A 24722-nucleotide genomic window follows, 5' to 3' on the forward strand; every position below is an offset into this window, starting at 1 on the left:
AGCACCTCAACGTCTTTTTTTGTGGTGAGGGGCCCAAAACTGGACACAGCACTCAAGGTGGGGCCTCACCAGTGCCCTGTACAGGGGGACCATCACTGCCCCAGTCCTGCTGGCCACGCTGTTCCTGACACAGGTCAGGATGCTCTTGGCCTTCTCGGCCACAGCACACTGCTGGCTCATATTCAGCTGCTGTCGACCAACACGCCCAGGTCCTTTTTCGCCCGGCAGCTCTCCAGCCACTCTGCCCCCAGCCTGGAGCGTCCGTGGGGTTGGGGTGACCCAGTTGCTAAGCTCCATCTCGGGACAGGCATCGGGGCATCTGTAAAAATTCGGTCAGGTTGGGTTGTGGGCTGTTAAATGAGGATGTAACCCCCAGCCCTTGTACCCTGCCCGCTCCAGGCTATCAGAGGAGGCAGGGGCTCATCCCCCCTTCTCCCCCCTGCACTTTACCTTTGATAAGAAACCCAAAACGCCAGAGGTGACTGAACCGCTCTGTTGTTCCTCAGAGGCCTTCGGGAGGGATGCCTTGCCAGGGTGAGTATTGGTTGTACCCACCTGACCCACACTGTGTGATTATAACACCGTCACCGGCCCGGCAGCTGTAGACCACGGATAACATTAACCAGTCACTCCCACTGACCGTAAAAACTCATCCCATTTCAAGATGTTCTTGGGTCCCAGGGAATATTAAGACAATACCTTCTTTAAAATGGTACTGGAGGGTTTGGAAGCTCCCGGTGGAATCGGGCGTGTGAGAAGCAGAGTGTTTCTGGGATGGGGCTCTCCCATACCAGGTGTTTCATACTGACCCTCTCCCCTCGATGGGTCATCCTCACCCAGCCTCCGGCCGCAGACCCAGCGGCCATTCCTCGCTGTATTAATTGTTGCTCTTAGTGATCAAAATGGGATCTCAGAAATCTTCACAGGGGAATGCAGACACACGAAGTACCTCCCGCGTGTGTCGATTCCCCGCAGAACCGAGAGGGTTTGTGTTTCGGACACTGCTGTATCGTGGCTCGTCTCAACCACCGGCCCTTGGCTGTTGTTCTGCACCGCTTCCCTTCTCCACCATTCCATAAAAACCTTATTCCTGTAAATGTTCTGAGCACTCCTCCACCCCAAACACCCAGTGGCAGATTTCCTGCCTGCCTATTCTCCATATTCCTAAACCCCAGACGCTTGTGGATCGTGGTCAGGGTTCTGCTGTGGTGGGAGCAGCGCCCGGTGCTTATGGTCTCAGAGGGGAAAAAACACCTTCCCGGGTGGTTTCAGTTAGGAAAAAACACCTTCCTGGGGTCAGCGGTTCGTAATTTGTAACTTTTTGAATGATTTAGGCAAAGTTATGCTCACCAAGACTAAATGACACAGAAGTGATGTAAGTAGCCGACCTCTTCTGTGCGGTGCGTCCTGGCTATTTCTAGACTGTACAAACGTCCTCCAGGATAAAATACGGGATTTCGAGTCTTGGTGTGTAACCCGATGCTTTTGGCTCACTGGAAATTCCACCTGTGCCAGACTTGGTGAGACGTGACTGAATTCAGTAACACGTTAAGGCAAAAGATCCAAGTTTGAGCAATCTTTTAAAAAAACACTTCTCTGCAGTCCGCTTGCGGCTGTGCTCGGATGTGGGATGTAGTTGAACTCGGATGGGGGAATCCTGCATTGGGCATTGGGAAGGGTCTGGTCACACTCCCGCTGTTACGACTACCTAGTCTGACCTATCGCCATTTTTCACTCGTAACTCATTGATTCATGGATGTCTACGAAATAAGTGACCTGGCATCACTCAAATTCAGCTTAAGATGGCCTCAATGCCTATTAGAAATGAAGGATTTCTTTGTGAAGATTAAAGTTAACCCACTTTCAAAGGGAGGAAGAGAGGCAGTTGGAAAGGAGGAAGCAAAGCAGTCTTCATCATAGTCAGTAATTCAGAGTGCCTGTGCGTATCAAGTAGCCCAAGAAGTTTTGAGATCAATTGCTCTGCGCGCCTTTAGTGTGTTTCTTAGACCAAGGCTCTAGAGAACTGAAAGAGAAAACGGGGCAGACATCATCCATCATCCCAGTGACACCACTGTGGCCCTGGCTGTGCCGTAGCTGGACCCTCCCAGCTCCCCCTCTGTTGGGAGAACGTCTGCGCTGGGGGGCCAGGGCTCGCTGGGACCACAAAAGCTCTTGAAGGTGCTTAGGGCTGGCTGTTATTTTAGCAACAAGGGAGTGCGTTGTACGGTGTATGACCACGTACCCCCGCTCCTGAGCCTTGAGGTGCTGGGGTTGCAGAGTGGTCCAGTCCACTGCCGCTGTGTGGTCCCTGGATTGCAGCCGCTCCGAGCTGCAGTCGCCATCCTTCAGTTCCTCCGCTGTGGGACACGTTAACTCCTCGCAGGGCTTGTGTCAGGCTTCAGGTTTATTAAAGTAATGGAAGAGAAGTGTTAATTCTTGATGGTCTCCAGCACTAAATGCTTTTATGTAAGGCTTTGGTGTCTTCAACTTGCTTGTCACCCACTTTCTTCTAATTTTGTAATCGCTCCCTTCTCCAGCAAGATCAGTGCGTGTGTGGAGGAGACCAGACCGATGGTGTGTGGAGGAGCCTGAGCTGGGATAGGAGGAGAGTCCCCCAGAAAGCTACAGAAACTGCTGATTCCAGGCGTGTTATTTCTTTTCCTGACCAAGCAGCACATGTTTTATGTCTAAATATTTTTATCGTCTTGCTCCAGTGTGAAAGTCGTCTCTTGACGAGTTCCCTCTGTTTGGCTCAGTAGCTGCAGTGAGAAAAGGCGATGCCGGCGCAGTGTTCCTGCCTCCGGAGGAGAATCTGGGGGTTGTGCAGAGCTGGGGGCAGGCAGCAAACTTTGCAGAGATTGCTAGCAGCCGCCACAGGCGCCCTGAATGTCCACACCTAAAGCCTGAGTCTCGTTTAACCAGGTTGTGCGTGGTGCCGTGGGCCCTGGAGGGCGTCCCCGCGGGCGATGCCGCGGCGAGGGAGAGGAGCTGATGGGGGGAGGGAGAGCAGGGGGGGGCTCTGCTGAGAGCTGAGCTGCCGAGGCAGGACAGCATCCCAGCAGCTGGAGGTTTCTGAGGAAGGAGCTCACCTTTGGGATGAAGGGAAAGCACTGTAGGGTGTTCTGGAATCCCAGCAGTGGCGTTTTCTGTCCCCTCTCCTGCTTGCCCGCAGTGCCAGGATGCCAGCTCTCCTCTTAATGACTTTGGCTTCTGTCATGAGTAAGATTAAGTTGTGTGGAGTCTTTTTTTCTTTCTTCTGCTGCCTTAAAAGCTGCCGGGTTGGCAGCCAGCGGTTGGGGTGACCTTGCAGGAGGGTGGCTGTCCCCGCCGCTGCTGCACCAGCTGGTTCTCTCCCAGGTGCGGATGGCGCTGAAGAACGCGGAGAAGGAGCTGGAGTCCCACTGCAGCTGGGCTGCGCCCGAGGCCCTGCAGAAGTGGCTCCAGCTGACCCACGAGGTGGAGGTCCAGTACTACAACATCAAGAAACAGAATGCGGAGAAGCAGCTGCTGGTGGCCAAGGAAGGGGTGAGAATTTCAGCATCCTTGTCCCCGGGTCCTCCCATCACAGCCGTGGGGAAAGGTTTGGGGAATGAAACCTAGAATCTGGAATGGTTTAGGTGGGAAGAGGCCTTTAAAGGCCACTCAGTGCCACCCCCTGCCCTGGGCAGGGACATCTCCCACCAGCCCAGCTTGCTCCAAGCCCCGGCCAACCTGGCCTTGAACCCCTCCAGGGATGGGGCAGCCACAGCTTCTCTGGGCAACCTGGGCCAGGGGCTCACCGCCCTCACAGCCAAGAATTTCTGCCTGAGATCTCAGCTCAGTCTCCCCTCTTGCAGTGGAAACCCCTTCCCCCTCGTCCCATGGCTCCCCTCCCTCATCCAGAGTCCCTCCCCAGCTTTCCTGGAGCCCCTTGAGGGACTGGAAGGGGCTCCAAGGTCTCCGCGGAGCCTTCTCTTCTCCAGGCTGAACCCTCCCAGCTCTCTCAGCCCGTCCTCCCAGCAGAGGGGCTCCAGCCCTCCCAGCATCTCCGGGGCCTCCTCTGGCCCCGCTCCAGCAGCTCCGTGTCTCTCCTGTGCTGAGGCCCCAGAGCTGGAGGCAGCACTGCAGGGGGGTCTCCCCCGAGCGGAGCAGAGGGGCAGAATCCCCCCCCTCGCCCTGCTGCCCACGCTGCTGGGGATGCAGCCCAGGCTGCGGGGGATTTCTGGGCTGCCAGCACATGGTGCCAGCTCAGGGCCAGCTTTTCCCCCCGCAGCACCCCCAAGCCCTTCTCTCAGGGCTGCTCTCCATCCCCAGCCTGGGCTGGGACCAGTCTGTATTGAAACCTGCAGAGTAGGTTTCTCTGCACCTTCTTTATTTCCCTTTTAATGCCTTAAATTTGCATTTTTTAAAAAAGCACAGTCCAAAGCTTCATAGAGGTGTAAGTAGGGGCTGAAAATGCTAACGAGCGATCCCCGCTCAGGGCATGGCCGGCACATGCCCCTCACCTGCGCTGGGCTGGAGCCCCGGGACGATGCGGGGCACGAATCGCTGCCCGTGCAATTACTGCTGTGAGCGGGCAGAAAGCAGGAGGGTTGGCACCGATTAAGCATAATCCCCGCTCCAGGTGATTTACATGCACAGGCAACAAAATTTCTAACACGCGCATGCCGTCTGTAGCAATGAATCATTTCTGTATTCCCAGTTGTTTCAAATTTTCTGTGCCAACCACAAAGCAAGGAGCAGCAGGGGAGCTGTTGGAACGTGTATTTGTCTCTGCAGACGTACACAGCAGGCAGAGCTGGCAGTGGGGAGGAATTTGTCTGCCGTAATACGTTTTTATTCTGAACGTCTTACCATTTTGACAGTTTTCCTTTCGCTGTGTTAGTTCTCACATCCGCGTCCTTGGTTTGTCTTGGTTTGGCAAGTTAATGCCCCTGGGTCTGTGAACCAGAGCTGCTGCGGGGATTTCATTTGGAATTTGCGCTGTGCCGCAGAGGGAAGGCAAAAAACCCAACCCCAAAACAAACCACCTCCCCCGAGCCACTGACCTTGGAGCGCTAACAGTGTTTCTTGAAACACTCCTGGGAAAGACAAAACAAGGCTTTGTGAGAGCTGGTCGCTGGCTGAGGTCGCTGCTTCAGTTCCCTGCAACTGGGGAAAGTGGGAGAAGGGCCAAGGAGGAGCATGAAACCAGCAACCTGCTGCTCGAGGAATTCCTCACCCACTGTGCTGGGAAGAATAACATCCTTCAGTAAAAACCCGATTCGCACTATTCACGTGTGTGCAAACAGCTGCAGGGACTATTTCTGTCTCAGCCCATCCAGGATGTTCTTGTCCCGGAGGAAACATGAGGTCGTCTTCTTCCTGTGACCTTTTTCTGTTGATGTTCCAGGCTGAAAAAATTAAAAAGAAGCGAAACACCCTGTTTGGAACATTTCACGTGGCTCACAGCTCATCTCTAGATGATGTTGATCATAAAATCTTAACTGCAAAGTGAGTATCTACTTAATATCTTCCTTTATTTCTGTCTGCCTCTTTCCTCCCTCTCGTATTCCAGACCTGGGCGCACCATGGCCCATACGGGTGCTCTTGGTCTCATTTTGCTGAACTTTGGTTCCGTTGACTTTAGTTAGGTGGGGATGGACTTGCTCCTTTTAATCAATAACCTTTTAATTTTATCTCTGTGAAACAAGAAATGGCAGTTATGGAGAGCAATTGAAAGTCCTATCAAAACGTAGATTCGTGAGGCTGCAGCATTCTTAAGCGATTATCCCTGGATATTTCAGTTGTTACTGGTTTTTTTTTAATTCCCATATTCCTGAAAGTGGAGTGAAAGATGTCTCGAGTATTGGGACACAAAGCTGAACCGCTTCCCTCCCTGTTTCAGGCAGTTTATGGCATGTTTTTCCTTCGCTCCCTACATTTTCCCGTGTTTAACCTTGCTTGCAGGCAAGCGCTGAGCGAAGTGACGGCCGCGCTGCGGGAGCGCCTGCATCGCTGGCAGCAGATCGAGCTGCTCTGCGGCTTCCAGATCGTCAACAACCCGGGCATCCACAGCCTGGCATCCGCCCTCAACATCGACCCCAGCTGGATGGGCACCCCGCGGCCCAACCCCTCCCACTTCATCATGACCGATGACGTGGACGATTTGGACGAAGAGCTGGTGTCTCCCATGTCCATACAATGTACGTGGTCCGTGATAGCCACGCGTGGTGAGTCTGCGTCTGCTGGGGGCCGCAGCGTGGGGCGGACCTGGAACGGTAGTTCAAGCGTGTTAGGAGGAATTAAGGTATCTTAAGTTGGTTTTTAAATGACCGAAGCCAAATTGTTAGTCGTTATGGGTAAGGAATGTCCCTAACTGCCAGACCACCACTGCTGGGGTTGCTTGGAGCCTCTTAATTCCAGCAGAACTAGTCATTTGTAGACGTTATTAGTCATCATTTAATGATATGCATGCTGTTCTGTTCAACTCACTGAATTTATGCATTTACAAAAAAAGCCAAAGGCAGGAACTGGGCTCAGAAAAGTGAGAAAGGACAATAGAGTGCATTGTCCCCATCTCCCCTTGGCTAGAGCACTTCTTTGGGATGTAGAAGGACTTCGACCCCCCCTCCTTGTGCTCAGCTTTGGCCCAGGAGGGCCACGAGGATGCGCTGAGGGCTGGAGCCCCTCTGCTGTGAGGACGGGCTGAGAGAGTTGGGGATGTTCAGCCTGGAGAAGAGAAGGCTCCGCGGAGACCTTGGAGCCCCTTCCAGTCCCTCAAGGGGCTCCAGGAAAGCTGGGGAGGGACTCTGGATGAGGGAGGGGAGCCATGGGACGAGGGGGAAGGGGTTTCCACTGCAAGAGGGGAGACTGAGCTGAGATCTCGGGCAGAAATTCTTGGCTGTGAGGGCGGTGAGCCCCTGGCCCAGGTTGCCCAGAGAAGCTGTGGCTGCCCCATCCCTGGAGGGGTTCAAGGCCAGGTTGGCCGGTGCTTGGAGCAAGCTGGGCTGGTGGGAGGTGTCCCTGCCCAGGGCAGGGGGTGGCACTGGGTGGCCTTTAAGGTCCATTCCCACCCAGACCATTCCATGACTCTAAGACTTGTACCCCTCGCTATTGCGGATGGGGAGGAGCAGTCTGCTGCGGTGACACTGACGACCTGTAGCGACCTATTAGTCATTTTCTGGAGCAAAGACAGACACCCCAGTGCCCCATCTCCTCTGCATGTGTAGTGGTCACCCCAGTGGCCGTTCGCTCCTTCTTTACTGGTGACTGTCCCTATACAAAGTGCATCAACTCCGGTAGGGAGGAGTGGGGCTGCTGGAGGCGGGGCGGGTGGTCCCAGATCTCTTGGAGGAAAGGACTGACTTGGGTCACCCTCTGCCTACTGCTTTTTCAACTGCTGAGCTCTTGGGTTAAGCGAAGGCCTTCTCCTTCTCTGCGAAAGGTTGTTGAATCCGTCCTGACTGCTCTTCCTATGTTAAACTGACCCAGATTCGGCCTTGCTTCTCTCAAAAAATGCATTATCCAAATAACAGTTTCCTATCTCTAGCTCTTGCACAAGAGGACGGAGAACTGAGGAGCAGTTCCAGGCACTGACAGTGATCTGGATGGCTGGAACTCAGCATTCCGAGCTCCAAGTGGGAGAGGGGAGCCCTTAGTTATGTCTGATTCGGGTCATTTTCTAGTGAGGACTTCATCCAAAGGGTGTTTAAATGGGTAGAAGGTGGGGAAGAGGAACAGAAGAACCTCAGGGTTGGTAGAAGGTTGGGAAGAGGAACAGAAGAGCCTCAGGGTTGGTAGAAGGTTGGGAAGAGGAACAGAAGAGCCTCAGGGCTGGCAGGGTGAGCTGCGGGAGGTGCCTGTATGTGCCATCGCCACACTGCCCCCCGTCGTGGCTTCGGGCTCTGGTTCGATGGTGCGAAGGTCTGGAGGCGAGTGCTGAGGTCGGGCTGAGGGCAATGGGGGAAGAAGGCAGAGCACTGAGGGAAGCCCGCAGGAGGAACAGGGTATCTGCCTGTTTCCAGGGCTCAGCAAACATGGGGGTGGGAGCTGGCGGGTTTTGGGGTTGGTGTCCATAGGGAAAGTTTAAAGCCTCAAACAGATAGTGGTGTCCTACTCATCTTTGTGATTATCAGTGGCCATTAGAAGCTGAGCCAGACAGCTCTAATAAAACACTTGCAAAGACGAAGACAGGCTGAGAGAGTTGGGGGGGTTCAGCCTGGAGAAGAGAAGGCTCCAGGGAGACCTTGGAGCCCCTTCCAGTCCCTCAAGGGGCTCCAGGAAAGCTGGGGAGGGACTCTGGATGAGGGAGGGGAGCCATGGGACGAGGGGGAAGGGGTTTCCACTGCAAGAGGGGAGACTGAGCTGAGATTTCGGGCAGAAATTCTTGGCTGTGAGGGCGCTGAGCCCCTGGCCCAGGTTGCCCAGAGAAGCTGTGGCTGCCCCATCCCTGGAGGGGTTCAAGGCCAGGTTGGCCGGGGCTTGGAGCAAGCTGGGCTGGTGGGAGGTGTCCCTGCCCAGGGCAGGGGGGTGGCACTGGGTGGCCTTTAAGGTCCCTTCCCACCCAAAGCATTCTGTGATTCTATGCAAGCTAGCTATTAGAGAGGGATGTCTGAAGAACAGTCCTGAGCAGCAGCTGAAGCAGCTCTCCACAGGATGCGCTGTGTGAGGCATCAGCCTTCACCCCAGATTTTAAGCCTCAGCTTCGTTGTCTCTTGCTTGAGACACCTCAAGGGAGATTTTTTGCAGTGGGGACTCGCGGTCCCCATCAGCCCGGCGCCCACCTGTGTGCCGCAGCATCCCCGCGGGAGTGACGCTGTGTCGCAAGCGCCGGGCACCCGGTTCCCAAGGCGTGGGGGCGTTTGCCTTTCCCTAGAGGATTTTTCTTTCTCTGTCTTCAAAAACTGGTTCGGGAGAGAAGCGCGGGGTTTTTCCTCCCCAGATGTGTGGAGGATGTTGCTGATGCCCACGATGATTCTCCCGGTAAATCACGTTTTTCTCTCTCCTGTTCACACCCGGTTGGCCCATCCCAGACGCAGCCTGGCTTTTCGGGCGCAGGTTCAGTGACCGTTCGTCTCTGTCCTTGGAGGATCAGTCCCTCTGGAAATACCCTGGTTTGGTTCTCTTCAATTATATTTTAATTTTTTTTTATTCTACCCTCTGCCCTTTTTCTGGACTAAAAATACATCCACCGATTTTCCGACTTTCTGGCACGGCAAACTAATGAACGTACCTCTCCTCACCGAGTCATCAGCATCTTTACTAACCCCTGGGAAGAGTCTGGCGGGATGAAGAAGAATCACAGTTCGCTGTAGTCCTCACGTGCTTTGGGGTTTTGTTTTTTTTTTTTAAAAAAAATCCAGTTATGAACTCTGGAGGGTTGTTTTTCCCTTGTTTTTCCCCCTGAGGTGGAGATGAAGGGTTCAGGCTAGGCCGGGAGGACGTGGTGACATTCCCTTCCCCATCCCACCTCTTCGCATCCGATTGCCGTGCCTTTCTGCCCTCCTTATCCTGAAATAAATTGAGCAATGCCACTTACTATGCTAACTTGTCCCCTGCTGCCCTGATGGCATTTTTCGGCTGGTGGAAGCCTTCCCTTGGTGGAGCGCTGCTGAACGTCCCTGGTGGGATGGAGGAGGAGATTCAGGAGGAGGAGGAGGAGCAGCAGCAGCGGCCAGGCTGTGCTTGGTCAGGGCTTGCCCGGTGATGGTCCTTCCTCAGGACGATGAGCAGGTTGTTCGGCGAACGTTGATAAAACGTGTGCAGTGCTGGGAGCGGGAAGGTGTTTGCGGGAAGCGCGGTCCTGCAGTGGCGGGGCCAAGGGAGGTCTCAGCCTTCGCTCCTGGGCTTCTCGCAGGGTCGGTGGTGCAGAAGGAGAGCGCAGAGGTGTCGGGTCGGTAACTGAGGAGTGGAATACCAGGGGAAAAAGAAAAAACAACCCTCAGGGGAGCAAAGCGTGGCCCGAGACAAAAAGAAACCTGTAGCAAAAACTCTATAATCCCCAATTAATTATTCTGCGGAGCCTGGATCCTCGTGTTAGCCCTCTAGACTGAGACTCCCAAACTGCGTCCCTGCCAGCAGCAGGCGAGCGGGGACCGGCCGGGCCATTCCTGTCCCTGCTGCAGGCGGGAGAGCTGGGACAGCCCCAGTTCTGCCCATTAACTCTCTCCCCGCCACCTCCTCCCACTGGGTTTTTGCAGTTGCCCCCGGAGCAAGGCATTTTTTCCACCTTGACTCTGTGTGACTCGACTTCGCGTCATTTCAGCTCCGGAGCTGTTAAGAGAAAAAAAAACGAATGTTTTGAAATAGGAAATGGGTGGTGTAAAGTGCAAGGCTCGTAGGTGGGCAGTGTAGCAAAGCAAGAAGTGGCCAACTTGAGCGGTGGGACCATGTGAGAGAAACCGTGATTAACTCGGGGATGTGGAAACGGCAAAGTTGCCCGAGTTACTCTTGCTTGTTCCTTCTTCCACTGGAAATACGTCCCAGCAGGATCCTCCAGTACCCGAGCGGGTGCTGCCAGATGAGCTGCAGGAGGCTCCTGTTTCCTAGCTGTATGTTTTTATAGCAGTGGTTTGCTGGTTCTTCGATTCCCGAAGGAGCTCTCCTTCCACTCCATTTCTTAGCTTTCCTGTCTGTTCGCCTTTTTAACCCATTTTTATATTTATTTCTTATGCACATAAGAAATCCTGAACAATCCTGAACACCTTATCTCCTGCCAAAGAAGGAACATCTTGTATGGAAATTACAGCTAGTGGATTAAACACGACCAGTCTGGTCATTTGCTGGCGATGCAGCCCAGTGGATCCTTAGTTTTCCATGTGCCTGATGGACAGGGATGTGCAGAAATCCCTGTGCAGGTGAATCCCTCGGTCTCTGCTGGTGACCACCTGGCTCCGGCTCTGTGCGTAGGCGTGGGGCAGAGGAGGGACTGCAGGCGATGTGCGGCAGAGGGAGCGAGCTCAGCTCTCTGGCCTCTGTTACCTGCCAGGTAAGACTGCGTGGCCAGAAAGATCGTTACGATCTTCAAAAGCTCTTAATGAGCTGGTGACAGCTGACGGAGGCAGTCCAGGCTCTTTCTCCCAACCAAGAGGAATTTGCAATTAGGGAAAAATATTTTTCCAATTGAGCGTCTCTCTGATCAGTAAGCTAATTATCAAACAGCCTGGGAACAGAGGATGCCACTTTTGGACCAGGTGTGGAGAGAGAGATATATATAAAAATACAATTTCAGGCGTGGATTGATGACAAAAGCCCATGCCTGCCCAATTAATACCATAGTCACTACCCACCTGCCGCGTGTCCCAGATGTTCTGCCCTGCAGAAGGGTACAAGGCTGGGAGGTTTCTGCACCCTCAGAAGCTTTCCTGCTCCTGAACACCAAGTGCAGCTCTATTCACAACCCTGCTCTCGGTCCCAGCTCCTGTGCCAGGAGCTGCCGGCGCGGCGATGCTGGGAGCGGGAGCAGAGCGGAGCTCCAGGAGCGGAGCTCATCTCACCAGCTTTAGGTGCCTCCTCGTCACCGGAGGCTCCTTTTTTAGGCTGTGCAGGGAAACAGAACTGCCAGGGCATGAGGCATCTGAACGATTTGGGTGTCTGCGTTAGGATGAAATGAATCATGCCCTGAAAGTACTGACTTCTTCACGTTTACTATAAAGGGAGCCTGGGTAAAGCTGGGTGGGATGAATCACTCAGCCAGTTTCTGCCTCAAGCAAGATGATCAGATAAGGTGTTCAGAAAGCACCTATATCAGGAATGTCAAATGTAATTTTTTCATGGGCTGGGCATTAATCTAGCATGTTAAGCAGTAGTGCCAGCTTAATTCTTCTTCTGCATTAAAACCGGCGTTACTGATAGCACAAGGTGGGGTGGCTGCGGTGGCCCGAGCGAGTGGCCCGGTGACAGAGGGCACGGTGCTGCGGCCATGGGTGGCAGCTTTACCGCAGTGCCTCCTCGCTGCTCTGATGTGCGGGCTCTTTCCAGCTGCCTTCAGCCTTCTCCCCTTTCTCTCCTTACAGCTCCGGCGTTGCCCAGCACAGTTCGCCAGCGCCTGGTGGACCCACAGCACGCCCACGGATCTCAGAGGTTGGTAGAGAGTTACGTGCAAGGCCAGAATGAGTCGGGCCAAGCTGCCCATTACCGGGCGGGCAGAGTCTCTCTCCGTCGAATGCACAGCCTCTCCTCCGGACAGTCTTTCAGTTCTGACCTTCCCGGCACCAGCCCATCATCTGCTGCCGCCACCACCTCTTCCACCTCTTGCTCCTCATCCACCACCACTGCATCTGCTCCTGCTTGCCATGTCCACCCTGCCTATTACCATCACACCACCTCCTCTTATTTCCTTCAGATGGACTCCATCCCCGATCTACCCCCTCCTGATGTCACCTCTGGAGTTCGCTGTCGCACTGAGAGCTCTGGGTATATTGCTGTTTCTTTTCTAGCTCCCCCTTGCCTGCTGTGTCTCAGAGCTGATGCTTGCTCGGGTGCTCTTTCTCCTAGATCCCATCTGCTCTTTCCTTTTGGGCCTTTGTTTCGTTATTTATCCACACGTTTGTTTCTTCACCCGCTCTCCCGTGCCAGTGGGCCCTCTAAGGAGTGCTCCATGGTCCATTCCCATTTCTGCGAACTCAGTGGGTGCACAAACCGAGGAGGTGCTGTTGTTTAACTGTAGCTGAGCAAATGAGGATTCCTGGGCACTCGGTTATCGCTAAATAAGTCAGTCGTTCACTTGGGTGGTGCACCCGGGAGAACAAAGGTAACACAACTAATCAAACAAACACTGACCTTATTTGAAGCCTTGACTTATTTGGGGTCTTCACAAGCGAATTGCAAAGGAAACACAAGGGGTAGATTTGGGGAGACAGTAGTTGGCACTGCCGGAGGGTTTGAAATTTGTGCTGGTTTTAAGAGGTGGCAAAAAGCAGGATTTAGGAATTTTGTGTTTCAGAGTGACTCCCTACCTCTGTTTTGGTAGGGGATGAAGCATATGTGTGTTTTGGCTAAGGAATGTCTGAATAATGAGAAGAGGAGGGAGCCGGAGCTTCTTATTGCGGGATCACTGGCTTTAGCTTGGGCCCTTTCAGTAGTAGCAGCTGTTGAGCGATGGCTCTTTGGAGACCTGTGTATGATAGGATCCAAGGAACTGGTTATCATCCACATCCCTGCATCCCCGACCTCTCCTGATTCACCACGCTGGCGTTGGGCAAAGGACTGGGTGGGCCATAGAGGCAGGAACCCTGTCTGTCTAACTGGGGGCTGCGAGGGGCTCTCCAGCAGCCGTCCGAGCTCAGAACCCTTCCGTAGCCCAAGCTGAGGGTCGCGTTCCTTGGACGACCCCGGGTGGTTTTCTTCCGAAGGAGGTCCACGGGCAGCAGCCGCTGGAGTTCCTCGCCCCTCGTGTGACGTGGACGCACCCCCAGCTGCAGCTGGGTGCTAAAGAGCCCATGTCATTCGGGTGTCCCATTTAAGCCCTGGGCTGGGGTGCGAGCAGGGTGTGTGGTTTGGGGGGGGGCTCTGGTCTGGGGGCGATGCTCGGCGCAGAGGGGTCGGCGCTGAAGCAGCCGCTGGAAGGGCTGTGATGGGCCATCGGGGAGTCCTGTCCTCCTGCCCTGCCAGCAAGCCGCCGTGACCGTGGCCAGGCCTTTCACCTCTCCATTCTGTGCTTTCTCCTTGGTAAAATTAAAAATAGTCTCCTTATCCCCAGCGTTAGGGAACGGATTTCTGGGAAAAGGCTGGAAGTCTCTCAGTGAGGAAGTCGACAGGGGCAATGTCCCTCCACGTTTATTTATCCAGGCAGGACAACATTCCAGGTCACCACAGCTCCATCCTGCCGTTATTCCTTTATCTGCAAGTATCTCTGCCCTCGGGTGTAGGTTCTCCCCTGCCATCAGTTACACACGGGCTCTGTTTGGGATGTCTCAGCCCCTCCTAACTTACCCCCCCTGAAAGCAGGGCACCGACGCATCCCCGAGCCCCGGCAGCTCCAGGCAGGTAATGGATTCTGGGGAATATCGGGAAATCACTGCACCTGCTCCACGATGGGCAATTAAAGAGCAACATCTCGGATGATTTAGTAACGTTTGTTTGGGGATTACGAGAAGCAGCCTAATGAAAATTTAGATTAATTACTGCCAATTTGAGTGCAGTTGCAGCTGTCCCGGTTTGACCGATAAAGGCTGGGAATGGTTCTGGTAACGTCGCACAGTCCCCCTTTACCATTGACCTCCCTGTCTCTGCGGAAAGGAGGTCTGTCCCGGCAGCTCGAGGGCTGATGGGCTGTTTCAAAAATAGCCGCGTAAACATGATTTATTTATTTATTTATTTTCAGCGGAGGCCTGTGACAGACTTAATTGCTGGCCAGATTAAAGTCCCAATCCTGCCGACTCCCCTGAGAGTGGCAGAAGGAAATGTGGTGTGACTTTGGGATCCCAATTAGAAAAGGTGATGGTGCCGAGAGGTCATTAGGAGAGAATAACTGAGGTCTCCTCGTTCCCCACGGGCACTTAGTAGCTTGTCAGAGCCTAATTGGCCGCCCCTCGGTGGAAGGCAGGGCTGTTCTCTCCCTCTTCCCATAGCAAAGAGCACCAGTTGATGCAGGATAATTGATTTAGCCGTGGGTTTTTGCAGAGTAAGAACTTTTCGCCTGAGATTTGCTTCAGCTACGCGATAGCAGATGACTCCCGAATCCATGCTCATCCATGCTCTGTTCATTTCAGGAAACAGAAATGAAGAGGCGGGTGCCCAAATGTGTTCTCACTGTGTTGCTTTTAATTTTTTTGTCAAACTGCATCGTTAGCAGATCCTGCTCAGATGCATCTCTAAAAAGACTGCCCCAAAGGCAAGCCGCAGCACAAGCCGATGTCTTGCTCTTTCTCTTTTCCATACCCAGCCTCGGAGGCCTTTACGTACATGCCTGGCGCTCCGCAGCCTCCCAGGGAGGCGAGCGGAACAGATGGGGAAGCCGAGGCTGAGAAAGGCCTTCCAGGGAGTCATTGCCAAGGACGAAAACGGAACCCAAAAAAATTGCTGGCTCCCTCAGTAGGAGGAGAGCGCTACCTTGAGCGCTTTGGGCTTGCTGGAGCGCTTTAGCCCCTCTCGCAGCCAGCAGATGCCAATGTTGGCGAGACCTCACAAGAGAAATCGTCTCAAATGAGCCGTTCCCCCAGAGAAGGGTTCGGGCATCACTTCTCTCTGGTGCTAAAGTCTGCTGGGGGTTCACCTGGTAGGGACCTTCTCTCCAGGCAAGGCCAGCGCGTGGCCGGTGAATTGCTTTCCTCAACTGCTCACTGTTTGCTTCTCTTTTGCAATTGGCTTCAGAGGATCCGGTGCAAATAAGGTCAGAGCTGTTCTGATTTTGAAGGCTGATGTGTGTATTTTAATGTTACTGGAGGGGACTGGGTGTCCCGGGGCGGGGGGAGCGGGGCTGGAGGATGCTGCGTGCACAGAGGTTTCTGCTGCCAGTGCCTGCTTCAAGTGGATAAACCTGATGGAGATGGGAGCGTAGGACCAAATCCCCACGCTGGCGGCCCTTTTCCAACGGGGAAGGGAGGTGGCAGCCAAAGCAAAAGGAGCGTGTCAGTAATCCGGAATAACTCACTCTGGCAGGGTGGAAGGGAAGGAATTACTGTTGGGTTTGCCTTGTAGAGGCTGTTTCTGAGCCCCTGACCGCGCCACGCTGAGCGCAGCAGAGTAACAGCCCTACAGCAGATTTGACTCTGCCTTAGAGGAACCTTTGCTGCCCTGCTGCCACCTGCAGCTCGGTACATGATGCTTCGCCCCGCAGCTACGGGTGCTCTTGGTGAAGGGCAGGGAGTCCTAGAGGCAGCCAGGTCTGGATGAGGCTGGAAGACCAAGCCCTGCTTTAGTGTCAGATGCCCTTGAGCCGCTCCTGAGCTTTCCTACAGCCTGTGACCCTGTGCAGGAGGCACCAGGAGAGGCTGTTCAACCGGCCAAGGGAAAATCCTGTATCACCCCCCTGCCCTCTCCCTGCTTTCTCCACCGCTGCCAGTCTTTCTTTACTCCATGCTTCGCGCTCTGCTTCTTTTTGTTCGCAAAGTCAGCCCATTCCCATTTCCTCACCCTCTCTCATCCACCGCGGTCAGTGCGGGTTCTGGGAGCGGCACGGTAGGAAGCTCAGGTGGAAGCGGATGAAGCCGCAGCGGCGCGCGCATCCCACCCTCACGCAGGTGAACCCTGGTGGCTTCGGTCTTCATAGGTCGTGTGCCCACGTCCATCGAAAAGAACGCAGTGAATGCTGCGGCTGGGACTGAGGAACAGGAGGAACGTGTCTTACGTGAGGCCCCCAGGTATTTTCACGTTGGTTTGGTGGTCTGAGGTTTCAGGAGAGGTGAGCGGTCGGTAGTTCCAGCTGCACCGCGGAGGCGCTTTCTCTGAAGGCACCTTTCCGTGATGCCATCGAGGCTGGCTGTGCCCTCAGCCAGCGTTTCCTCTTGAGCACGTGCCGTACCGATTCAGGAGCCTGAGGAAAATCAGCAGGACATGTGCTAGCCCTTCTTGGCTGAGCCTCGCCCACGATGACCAGCAATGTCCTGGCAATGTTCTTTCCTCCCCACTTGTCCCAGCACCGGGCTCAGGAGTGTCCTCTCCTCCTTGCTGTCTCTGCCAAAGGCAGCATGCACCCCGGGGAGCGATGTCCCCATGGGCGCACGCCTCCCCTGTCGTGCGCTGGCTTGTGGGAACCACAAGAAAGGATCATTTGGGGCTGTAGGAAGCCCCAGCGAAAGTTTCCAGCTGCTGGTGTTCGGTTCTGAAAAATCTGTCCGTGCCCGTGGGTGCCACAGCAGGGACTCGGGAGGTCCCTCTCTGCCTGTGCCTGAATGTCCCGGTACCTCGGCTGTCAGGGGGGCCCGATGGCCCAACCAGCCCCTTGGTTCGTCCCTGGCGCGGTGACCGCTCTGCCCGTGTACCAGAACATCACGCCTGCGTCGGGCTGCCGTGGGTTGGACCACAGTTTTGCAGTTGGGTAAATTACGAATAAAATGGGTTAGCTGACCACCCCTGGGATGTTTCGAAAGGGGGTGTTCCTAGGCTCTTTTCCCTGCAATCAGCTCCTTCTGAACAGCAGCCAGTGAGCCCAGAGAGAAAAAAATTGTGGTCCAACAAGGTTGGACCAAACACAGCACCCAGCACGGTGCCGGCCATCCGCTCTGGAGCATGGCGTCCCCAGGGAACAGCCACGCCGGCAATGGGGAGGAGACCCCGCAAACCGACCAACGACCCCTTGATGTCCAGGCACCCCCACTTCTGGACTCCCCAGTTCCAGAAGGACAGGGAACTGCTGGAGAGAGCCCAGCGGAGGCTGCGGAGATGCGGAGGGGCTGGAGCATCTCTGTGCTGAGCAAAGGCTGAGAGCCCTGGGGCTGTTCAGCCTGGAGAAGAGCAGACTGAGAGGGGATCTCATCAATGCTCAGCAAGAGCTAAAGGGCGGGGGGCAAGAGGATGGGGCCAGACTCTTCTCAGTGGTGCCCGGGGACAGGACAAGGGGCAACGTGCACAAACTGGAACACGGGAAATTCCATCTGAACATGAGGAGGAACTTCTTTCCTGTGGGGGTGGCAGAGCCCTGGCACAGGCTGCCCAGAGTCTCCATCTCTGGAGACATTCCAAACCCGCCTGGACGCGTTCCTGTACGACCTGCTCCGGGTGACCCTGCTCTGGCAGGGGGTGGGACTGGATGGTCTCCAGGGGTCCCTTCCAACCCCCACCAGTCTGTGATTCTGTGACCCTCTGTTGCGGTGAGAGTGGTGGTGGGAGGAGGCGCGGTGGCTGCGATACGCACCGAGGACCTGCTCCGGCTCCGAGCTGCTGGTGGCATCAGCCAGGGGCAGCGCTTCGCCTCCGTCCCCCCGCGGCGCGGGACCAGCTGTCCAAGGATCAGGTTCCCAGTGTCCACGCTCCGGGCAGGAAAATCCTCCTGGACCAGAGGATGTTTCTCCATCTGCTGTCGTCATTTTCTCCACCCGCTGCCGTAGCCGCGGGTTTGCTTTTGTCCCTTCTGGATTTAAAGCTGTGCAGGACCTTGAGAGAGAGGGGGAGAGGGTCCCCGGGAGGCCTCCCAGCTACTGGGCGCTTGCAGATCTCAGCAGGGAGAAAACTCACCTTCTTCATGAATAAGGCATTTTTGAAGTCACCTCGGTTTAAAAAATATTTTGTTTTTTGCTGTATTTGCTGTTACCTCAGAGTGTTCAAGATTTCTTTTCACTGACCGCCACCCAGATGCCTTTGTGGTTATGGCAGCCCGTGGAAAGGTTGGGTTGATTTTTACCAGGAAAAGAATATTCCTCAGTGGAATTACGACACTGAATTCCAAGCAAGCAGGCGTTACTGTCGGAACCTTCACTGCCCATGGTGTGCTGCATCCACACGATGCTCAGCTGCTTCGTTGGGTGGACTTCAGCAGCGGGTGCTCCGCTCTTGCACCGCAGTCCTTGGGGGAAGCGATAGTCCTTGGGGAAGTGGTGGTCAACCCATCCATAGTGGCACTCCAGCCTGACGGGATCAGCTGGAATGAGTTCGGAGCGGGCGCTGTGTACCTGCCTGGAGGTGTTCCTGCCTGCCCAAAGTCCCGGCTCAGATCAGCGGCATTCCCAGGCCAAGGCATTGCCCCGCTGCCCCACCGCGTGCCCATACGGCGGTGGCTGAGCAGAGCCTGGATGGAGCCATTTCCCCCGATCTCGGCTCGGGAGATGCAGCCGCCACCGCAGCCTCGGTCCCTCTCCCCGGTGTGCCAGGACCCAGCGCCGGTCGGGAGGACACGCCGGCCGGTGCCTTCCCTTCTGGGCATCGATCTCCAAACCATCTGGCCAAGGTCTGCTTTGTTTTCATGGAAAAGGGGCACTTTCCAGGTATTTGTGGAGGAAATGAACCTCTGAAAGCTCGTGTTCAGCACCAGCTCACCCTCGCGGCGTCTCAACAGCAGCTCAGCATGTGCATGCAATGGCTTCTGCCACCCTGTCTTGAGAGAGGTGGCACGAGTGGCCTGGCAGGAATTCCCCCTGTGCAGGTGTGTCAAGCACCGATGTGGACAAGAAACGTTGAGGAAGAGCCTGAGACTCCAAACTTCCTTATGGGAGAGGAGTCGAGTTGTTGGGATTGCAGTTCCATCTTCCTTCTGCGTTTACTGGCAGCAGCCCGAGGTCTTGACCCCCCTGGGTTGTGTGGGTGCCGTCGGTGTCCACCTCTTGGAAGATGGCTCTGAAATACTCCCGTGTTCAGCCCCATCAGGCTTTATTGATGCTGCTGTTCCCGAAGCTGACTGCCCCAGTTCCCCCAGTGAAAGCTCTGGGCCACGAGCCGTTACAGTGACCTTCTGCGGAGCCGCGGTATCTGCCGGTGGCACCAGGAATCGGGAGCTTCCGTGGCTCCATACGGTGCGTTTCATGGCAGTTGTCTCCCTTGGATGGCCTCCAAGATGCTCACTCAGAATAGCTGGGGATTTCACACCATCCCAGCTGCTTGGTTCCTGTTCTCCCCTGCCTGCTGCTAACCTTGAGGATGCGGCTCCCCATCGCTCGCGGGTCAGATGGGCTCGGCGGTGTGTGCGCCGAAGGCGGGGACGATTCCAGCAATGCCTGGGGCTGTTTTCTTCTTGTTAAAACAAGAGATGAGGCAGCCCCCACAGCCGGGCACACACAGCGGATCTTGGGCTGGATCCTGACCATCCACCCCGTTTTAATACCCCGTTCCTCCAGCTGTTCTTGTGGAGCCGTTGAGCGAGGGCTTGAGTTTCTTCAGCGGGTTTTGTTAAAAAATACCCTTGTTGCCATTAGGGAGGGCAGTGATCCGAGGAGAATCTTTCCTGCCCTTTACGACCCCCTTGTGCTGGTGGGGTCGTGTTGGGTGACTTTGGGGTCTCTTGCTGCAGTCGCTTTTCCCGAGCATCCGCCCGGCATTGGCTGAAGCCTCCTGATCTACCAGCGCCTGGTCTCGTCTTGCCTCACTCTTTTGCAGCCTCCGATGTTATTTTCACTGGTCTGGAGGCACTCGGGGCGCTTCGTATGCCGTGCTGGGCGGGTTCGGTGCTGGGCACGGCAGGGCACAGTCACCCACGGCCTGGGGCTCGGCTGCGTGGGGGGGGTCTGCGCCGGGAGCAGGGGCCGAGGAACTGCTGAGCACCTCCCGTCTCTTCTCACACCCCTTCGCTTCTCCTCCTCTTTGCTCCTTCTCTCTCCATTCGCCTTCCCCATTCTCTACCCCTTGGCCTCCAGCCGGTGCAGACCCTGACTAAGAGGCAGGAGCCGGGTTCCCTGGCAGCCCCCACGTCCCCCGGCAGCCCTTGGGTCCCCCGGCAGCCCCTGTCCTTCCCTGCCTGCCCTGCCCTGCCCTGCCGGGCCCAATCTCGAGGTCTTAGAGTAGGTGGTAGCGGGAGCAGGGCGGTCCTTTGGCTGTGTGGGCATGCCAGCAGGGACCGCGGGGATATTGGGCTGGGGGCCAGCAGCGTTGCACCCACCCGGGTGATCCCGCAGTAAGCTGCGACTTTCCATTCCTCCCTTCCTCCTGCCTCCCACTCTCCGCTTCAAAAAAGGGACGGGGAGCCCCTGGGGCTGGTGCGGCAGCGCTCTCGTAATGCCTTTGGCAGTCAGAGGTGGGCACCAGGCTGGGGCACAAACCACTGTGCAGCAGAGGGGCTGCCGGGGGCGCTCGGGCATGGCTTGGCAGGGAGAGACGAACCTCTAATTCCTCCCTGCGGGATTAGAGGTTTGCTCCAGCTGAGCCAGGAAAAGGGGGAGACCCTCGGTCCGGCGCTTCCCCTCCCGGGGCTGTGGCCAGGCTGCAGCCCTGCGGCGCGGCGGGGCGAATGGCCGTGCGCACACACAGATGCGAGCTGAGCAGAGGAACCCTCCGGTGACGTTGCCCCCTGTCCTGCAGCTGGAACGGCAGCGGCCCCCGCAGCCGTGCCGGGTGCCGGGACGCGCCGTGCAGCGCTGGGGGACCCGCTGGGGTCCGTGGGGAGGAAGCGGGGCTGGCAGGCTGTTTCCTCGGGGAGCGGGAGGGAGCTGCCGGCTCTGAGTGGAGCCCAGCGGTGGCCAGGCCTAGCCCAGGGCCACTGGAGCCATGGCTATGGCCGGTGCCTTTGGACCCACAAGCTCTGGGGCTGAGCACTCACCGCTGCCTGGTGGATGGGGGCCTCGATCCCTCTGGTTCTGCCCCCACGTACAGTGGGTCATTGAGCCCCCCCAGGTGCTGGGGTGGGCAGCGAGCTCAGCTGCAGCCCGTGCTGGGGAGAGGGGCTGCAGTTGCAGGGGGACGCAGCGAGCGGCCCTGCCTGCAGCGGGGGGGTCACTTTGCCCCGTGTGCCAATGGTTGGCAGCAGGCTGGAGGAGCCCCCCCTCCCCGGGGGTGCCCACCGCAGCCCTACGGAGGAGCAGAACCAGGAGGGGGGAGGCAGCAGGAGTGGGGCGGACGCCTGCCCAGGGGGTTGCAGCAGGACGGGGCTGCCTGGGGGGGGTTCCCCTGCATCCCCCCTGCCCCGCTGGCCGCCCTCAGCTGCTGCATCCGTGTGTGCGCGCGGGCTCGGGCCAGCGTCCCCGGGCCAGCGGCGCTAACGACCTCTCTCTCCCCTCCGCCCTCTCCACCCCAGAGACTTGACTCGCTGCGACTCCGAGTCCTCCATCCCGCACCTGAGCGACCACCAGCGTATCCCCAGCTCGGCGCCCAAGCTGCTGGCTGCCCGCCCCAACCTGCTGACCAGGTCCATCGAGGAGGCTGCCCCCGGCCACCCTGCCATCGGCGCGCCCACCCCCAACGGCGGCAGCCGGCACGCGGAAGCCTCGGGCCTGGGGGCTTTGCCAGAGCGGCTGCCCGAGAGCCCCATGGTGATGAAGAAGATGATGATGGTGAATCACGGCATGGAGAAGTCCTCCAGCCTGGGGGAGATCAGCCACCCGACAGCCGGCAAGCACAGCCACTCGGATTCCTCCCGGTCCCACAGCCCCAGCTCCACCGACCCCGACACCCCCTCCCCCATCTCTGACTGCCGGCCCAGCGGCGCCAAGAGCACCCGCATCCCGCAGCTGGCTGCCAAGAAGAGCCCGGGGGACGAGGACAGCAGCTTGACAGGCGACGAGGTTGACCTCAGCCAGAGCAAGAAAAAGTTCCCCCTAAAGATCTTCAAGAAGCCCAAGAAGTAGAGATGGGGGGGGGGAAGAGGACACCCACCCAGAGCGCGACCTGCTGGGAGCCGGGGGGCGGCCGTGCCCCGGGAACGCAGCGCAGCCGCCCGTCCCGCACCCCGCGGGCTCGGCGCCGGCCTCCCCTCCGCACCCTCCGTCTCCCAGTCACCTCACCCAACACTGGCAGCGGGAGGAGCTATTTAAACTTATTTATTTCCTGATCTCTCAGAAAAAAAAAAAAAAAGAAAAAAAAAACAGAAAAAGAAAAAAAAAAGGCGACGACAACCGCTCCCCCAAAGAGAAGAGCCGCCCTTTCTCCCTTCCGACTGCTGCAGTCCCTGGCTTTGCTGTGCATGGCTTCCAGTTACTCCTGCCTCTGCTCAGCCACACGGCATTTGGGTTTGGTTTCAATGTGGTTTTATTTTTTTATTTTATTTTTTTTTTATTATTATTATTATTTTTAATTTTTTGTTTTGTTTGTTTGTTTCCGGTTCTTCTGCCTCTTCCAACTTTTGCACAGGCTGTCCGGGGAGGTCGGGGTGGTGGGAGCGCGCGGAGCGGGGCCAGCGGCTCCCCCGAGTGGGTAGTGCGCTCCCCGCTCGCCCCTCGGGGTGACTCAGGTGCGAGCCTCCACGGCAGCCGTTCTCTCCTCACTCCCATGAATCATGTTCCTCCACCCTGGCCCCCATGGCTGTGACGGTTGGGAGGGGGAAGATCCCTCTCTGTGCGCTCTTGGTGAGCAAGAGCGAGCGACAACGTGCCCTCGGAGGGAGGGCTCAGCCCTTGCCGGTACTTGTGCATCCGCAGTTCTGCCCTTGACCCGCTTCCCGCTTGCGCCGGGGGCGGCTGCGTCCCGCTGGGATCCCACGGTGGGACAGGGCTGCTCTGACCGGTCGGCCGTGGTGCTGCCGGAGCAGCTCCGGCGTCTGCCTGCAGTGGGATGCTGGGGCAGAGGAGCCCACGGCTGTCCCCATCCTTACTCCCCAGGCCCCTGGAGCTGCCCGGGGTGGGGAGCAGCGATGGGCTCCTCCGAACCCAGACCTGCCCCAGGGGCCTGTCTCTTCAAGGAGCGGGGTGATGGAGGAGCACCAAGAGAAGGGCCGTCTCCATGGGGTGTTGGTGCAGAGCCGGGTCCAGCCGCCACAACCACACAAAGAGGAAGGGGCTCCGGGTGCAGGGCCCGTCCCCTGTCCCGGTGTCACAGTTTGCCAGTCCCGGAGGGAGCGGGGGGCAGCGGGGGTCTCCTTGGCTGGGGACCCGCAGGCTGTGTGTGGGTGGCAGGAGCCTGAAAACGTCCTCCCCCTTCTGGCTCCATCCCTCTGCGGCAGGCCTGCCCTCCGGCCGGGTGCTGGGGACTCTGCGCCCTCCCCGGGCACCGAGGGGATGCAGGCAGGGACGGAGGCTGCACCCGGGCGTCCTCTCTGCCCCGAGGCCACGTTCACTCCAGCCGGAGGCCGGGTTCTGCCTGGCTGTGCCAGCCTGTGGCCCGGGCCCTGCTGCCATTCAGTGCCGGCACAGTCTGCGGCAGATCTGGGGCTGCCCCCAGCCACCCTCCCGCATCCCCGGCACCACACCAGCCCCCAGGGCTCTCCTCGGGGTCCCTGCCCTGCCACCCGCTCTGTCCCAAGCCCCCCCCCCACCCCGTGCCGTCATCCGGCACGTTCCGGCACGTCCCCAGCGGTGGCTGCTGCCCGAGGCCGCCCGGCTGTTGAAGCTGCTGACGGCAGAGGAGGATGCACGGCTGGCAGGGAGGAAGAGGAGGCAGGGCGGGATGCTGAAAGCCCCCCCCCCGGGGCCTTGCTTTATGCCAGAGTAATATATATGTGTATGTTGACAATACAGGAAGGGCTATAAAGGTGTTTTTTTGTTTCATAGGTGGTAGTTAGACAATTACACTGTTGCTTTGAGATAAGTGAAAAATTCCTCTAAATGACTAAGTGCCTGCATTTCCCCGCGGCTGCTCTGAGGTGCGGGGAGGGGGGACGCCGCGCTCAGCCCCCACGGTCAGGGCGGCCGCCACGGGCAGCTCGGGGCGGCTCGGCCACCCCCAGGAGCGGGGCTGGCGGCGGCTGTGGGGGCTGCCCGGGCAGGAGCCGGGAGCCCCGGCCGCGCTGCTTGTGGTGGCGGAGACCTGTCGATGCTTCTGGAGAAGGGGTTGGGGATCCACCAAACGGCAACTGTTGACGCATCTGCCAAATCTTGATTTTATTTTTTTTTTTTTCGGTCATTTCATAAAACTTTTAAATCCAATAAAGCATGTAGTCTATTTTACGAGCCGGCGTCTGCTGCTCTCTTCTTCCAGCCCTTGCCAGGCTGCAGCAGGGGGGGCTCCCATCTAGGGGGGGTCGGGGCAGTGGGTGCCTGCTGGTGGCGGGGGGGCTCCCTGGGCAGTGCCCCGTGTCCCCCAGCAGCCGCCCCGGCCACCCAGCGGGGAGCAGGGACAGACGGATGCGCTGGCTGTCCCCCACCTGCCCCATTGTCCCAGGGCCGCCCGTCCTGGGATCCCTGGTGTCCTGCCATCCCTGGCCTGGGATGCGCAGAGTCCTGCTGGGTCTGGATCAGGCACTTCTGCGCAGCACCAGGAATAACCCCGTGCTGCCTGGGTGGGTGCAGCGGTGCTGGGCTGTTTCTGCT

At 57.2% G+C, this 24722-nt stretch overlaps 1 protein-coding gene across 12 annotated transcripts in view; it reads left to right on the forward strand.

Annotated features, from left to right (window-relative positions):
• Window positions 1-24359, forward strand: part of STIM1 (stromal interaction molecule 1) — a 113072-nt gene extending 88713 nt beyond the window's left edge. For 4 of the 12 annotated variants that reach the window (XM_054210299.1, XM_054210291.1, XM_054210307.1 and 1 more), the window contains 6 exons: window positions 3358-3525; window positions 5372-5472; window positions 5929-6164; window positions 8994-9074; window positions 11976-12375; window positions 21557-24359. In XM_054210299.1, coding sequence (XP_054066274.1) covers window positions 3358-3525; window positions 5372-5472; window positions 5929-6164; window positions 8994-9074; window positions 11976-12375; window positions 21557-22106 — 1536 coding nt within the window. In that variant the 3' untranslated portion in view covers window positions 22107-24359. Of the gene's footprint in view, window positions 1-3357; window positions 3526-5371; window positions 5473-5928; window positions 6192-8993; window positions 9075-11975; window positions 12376-21556 lie in introns of all 12 variants that reach the window. The other 8 variants (XM_054210326.1, XM_054210336.1, XM_054210366.1 and 5 more) reach the window with 6 other exon arrangements.
• Window positions 24360-24722: the final 363 nt, after the last annotated feature.

This window comes from Rissa tridactyla, chromosome 1, assembly GCF_028500815.1.
Source record: "Rissa tridactyla isolate bRisTri1 chromosome 1, bRisTri1.patW.cur.20221130, whole genome shotgun sequence".
NCBI lineage: Eukaryota > Metazoa > Chordata > Aves > Charadriiformes > Laridae > Rissa > Rissa tridactyla.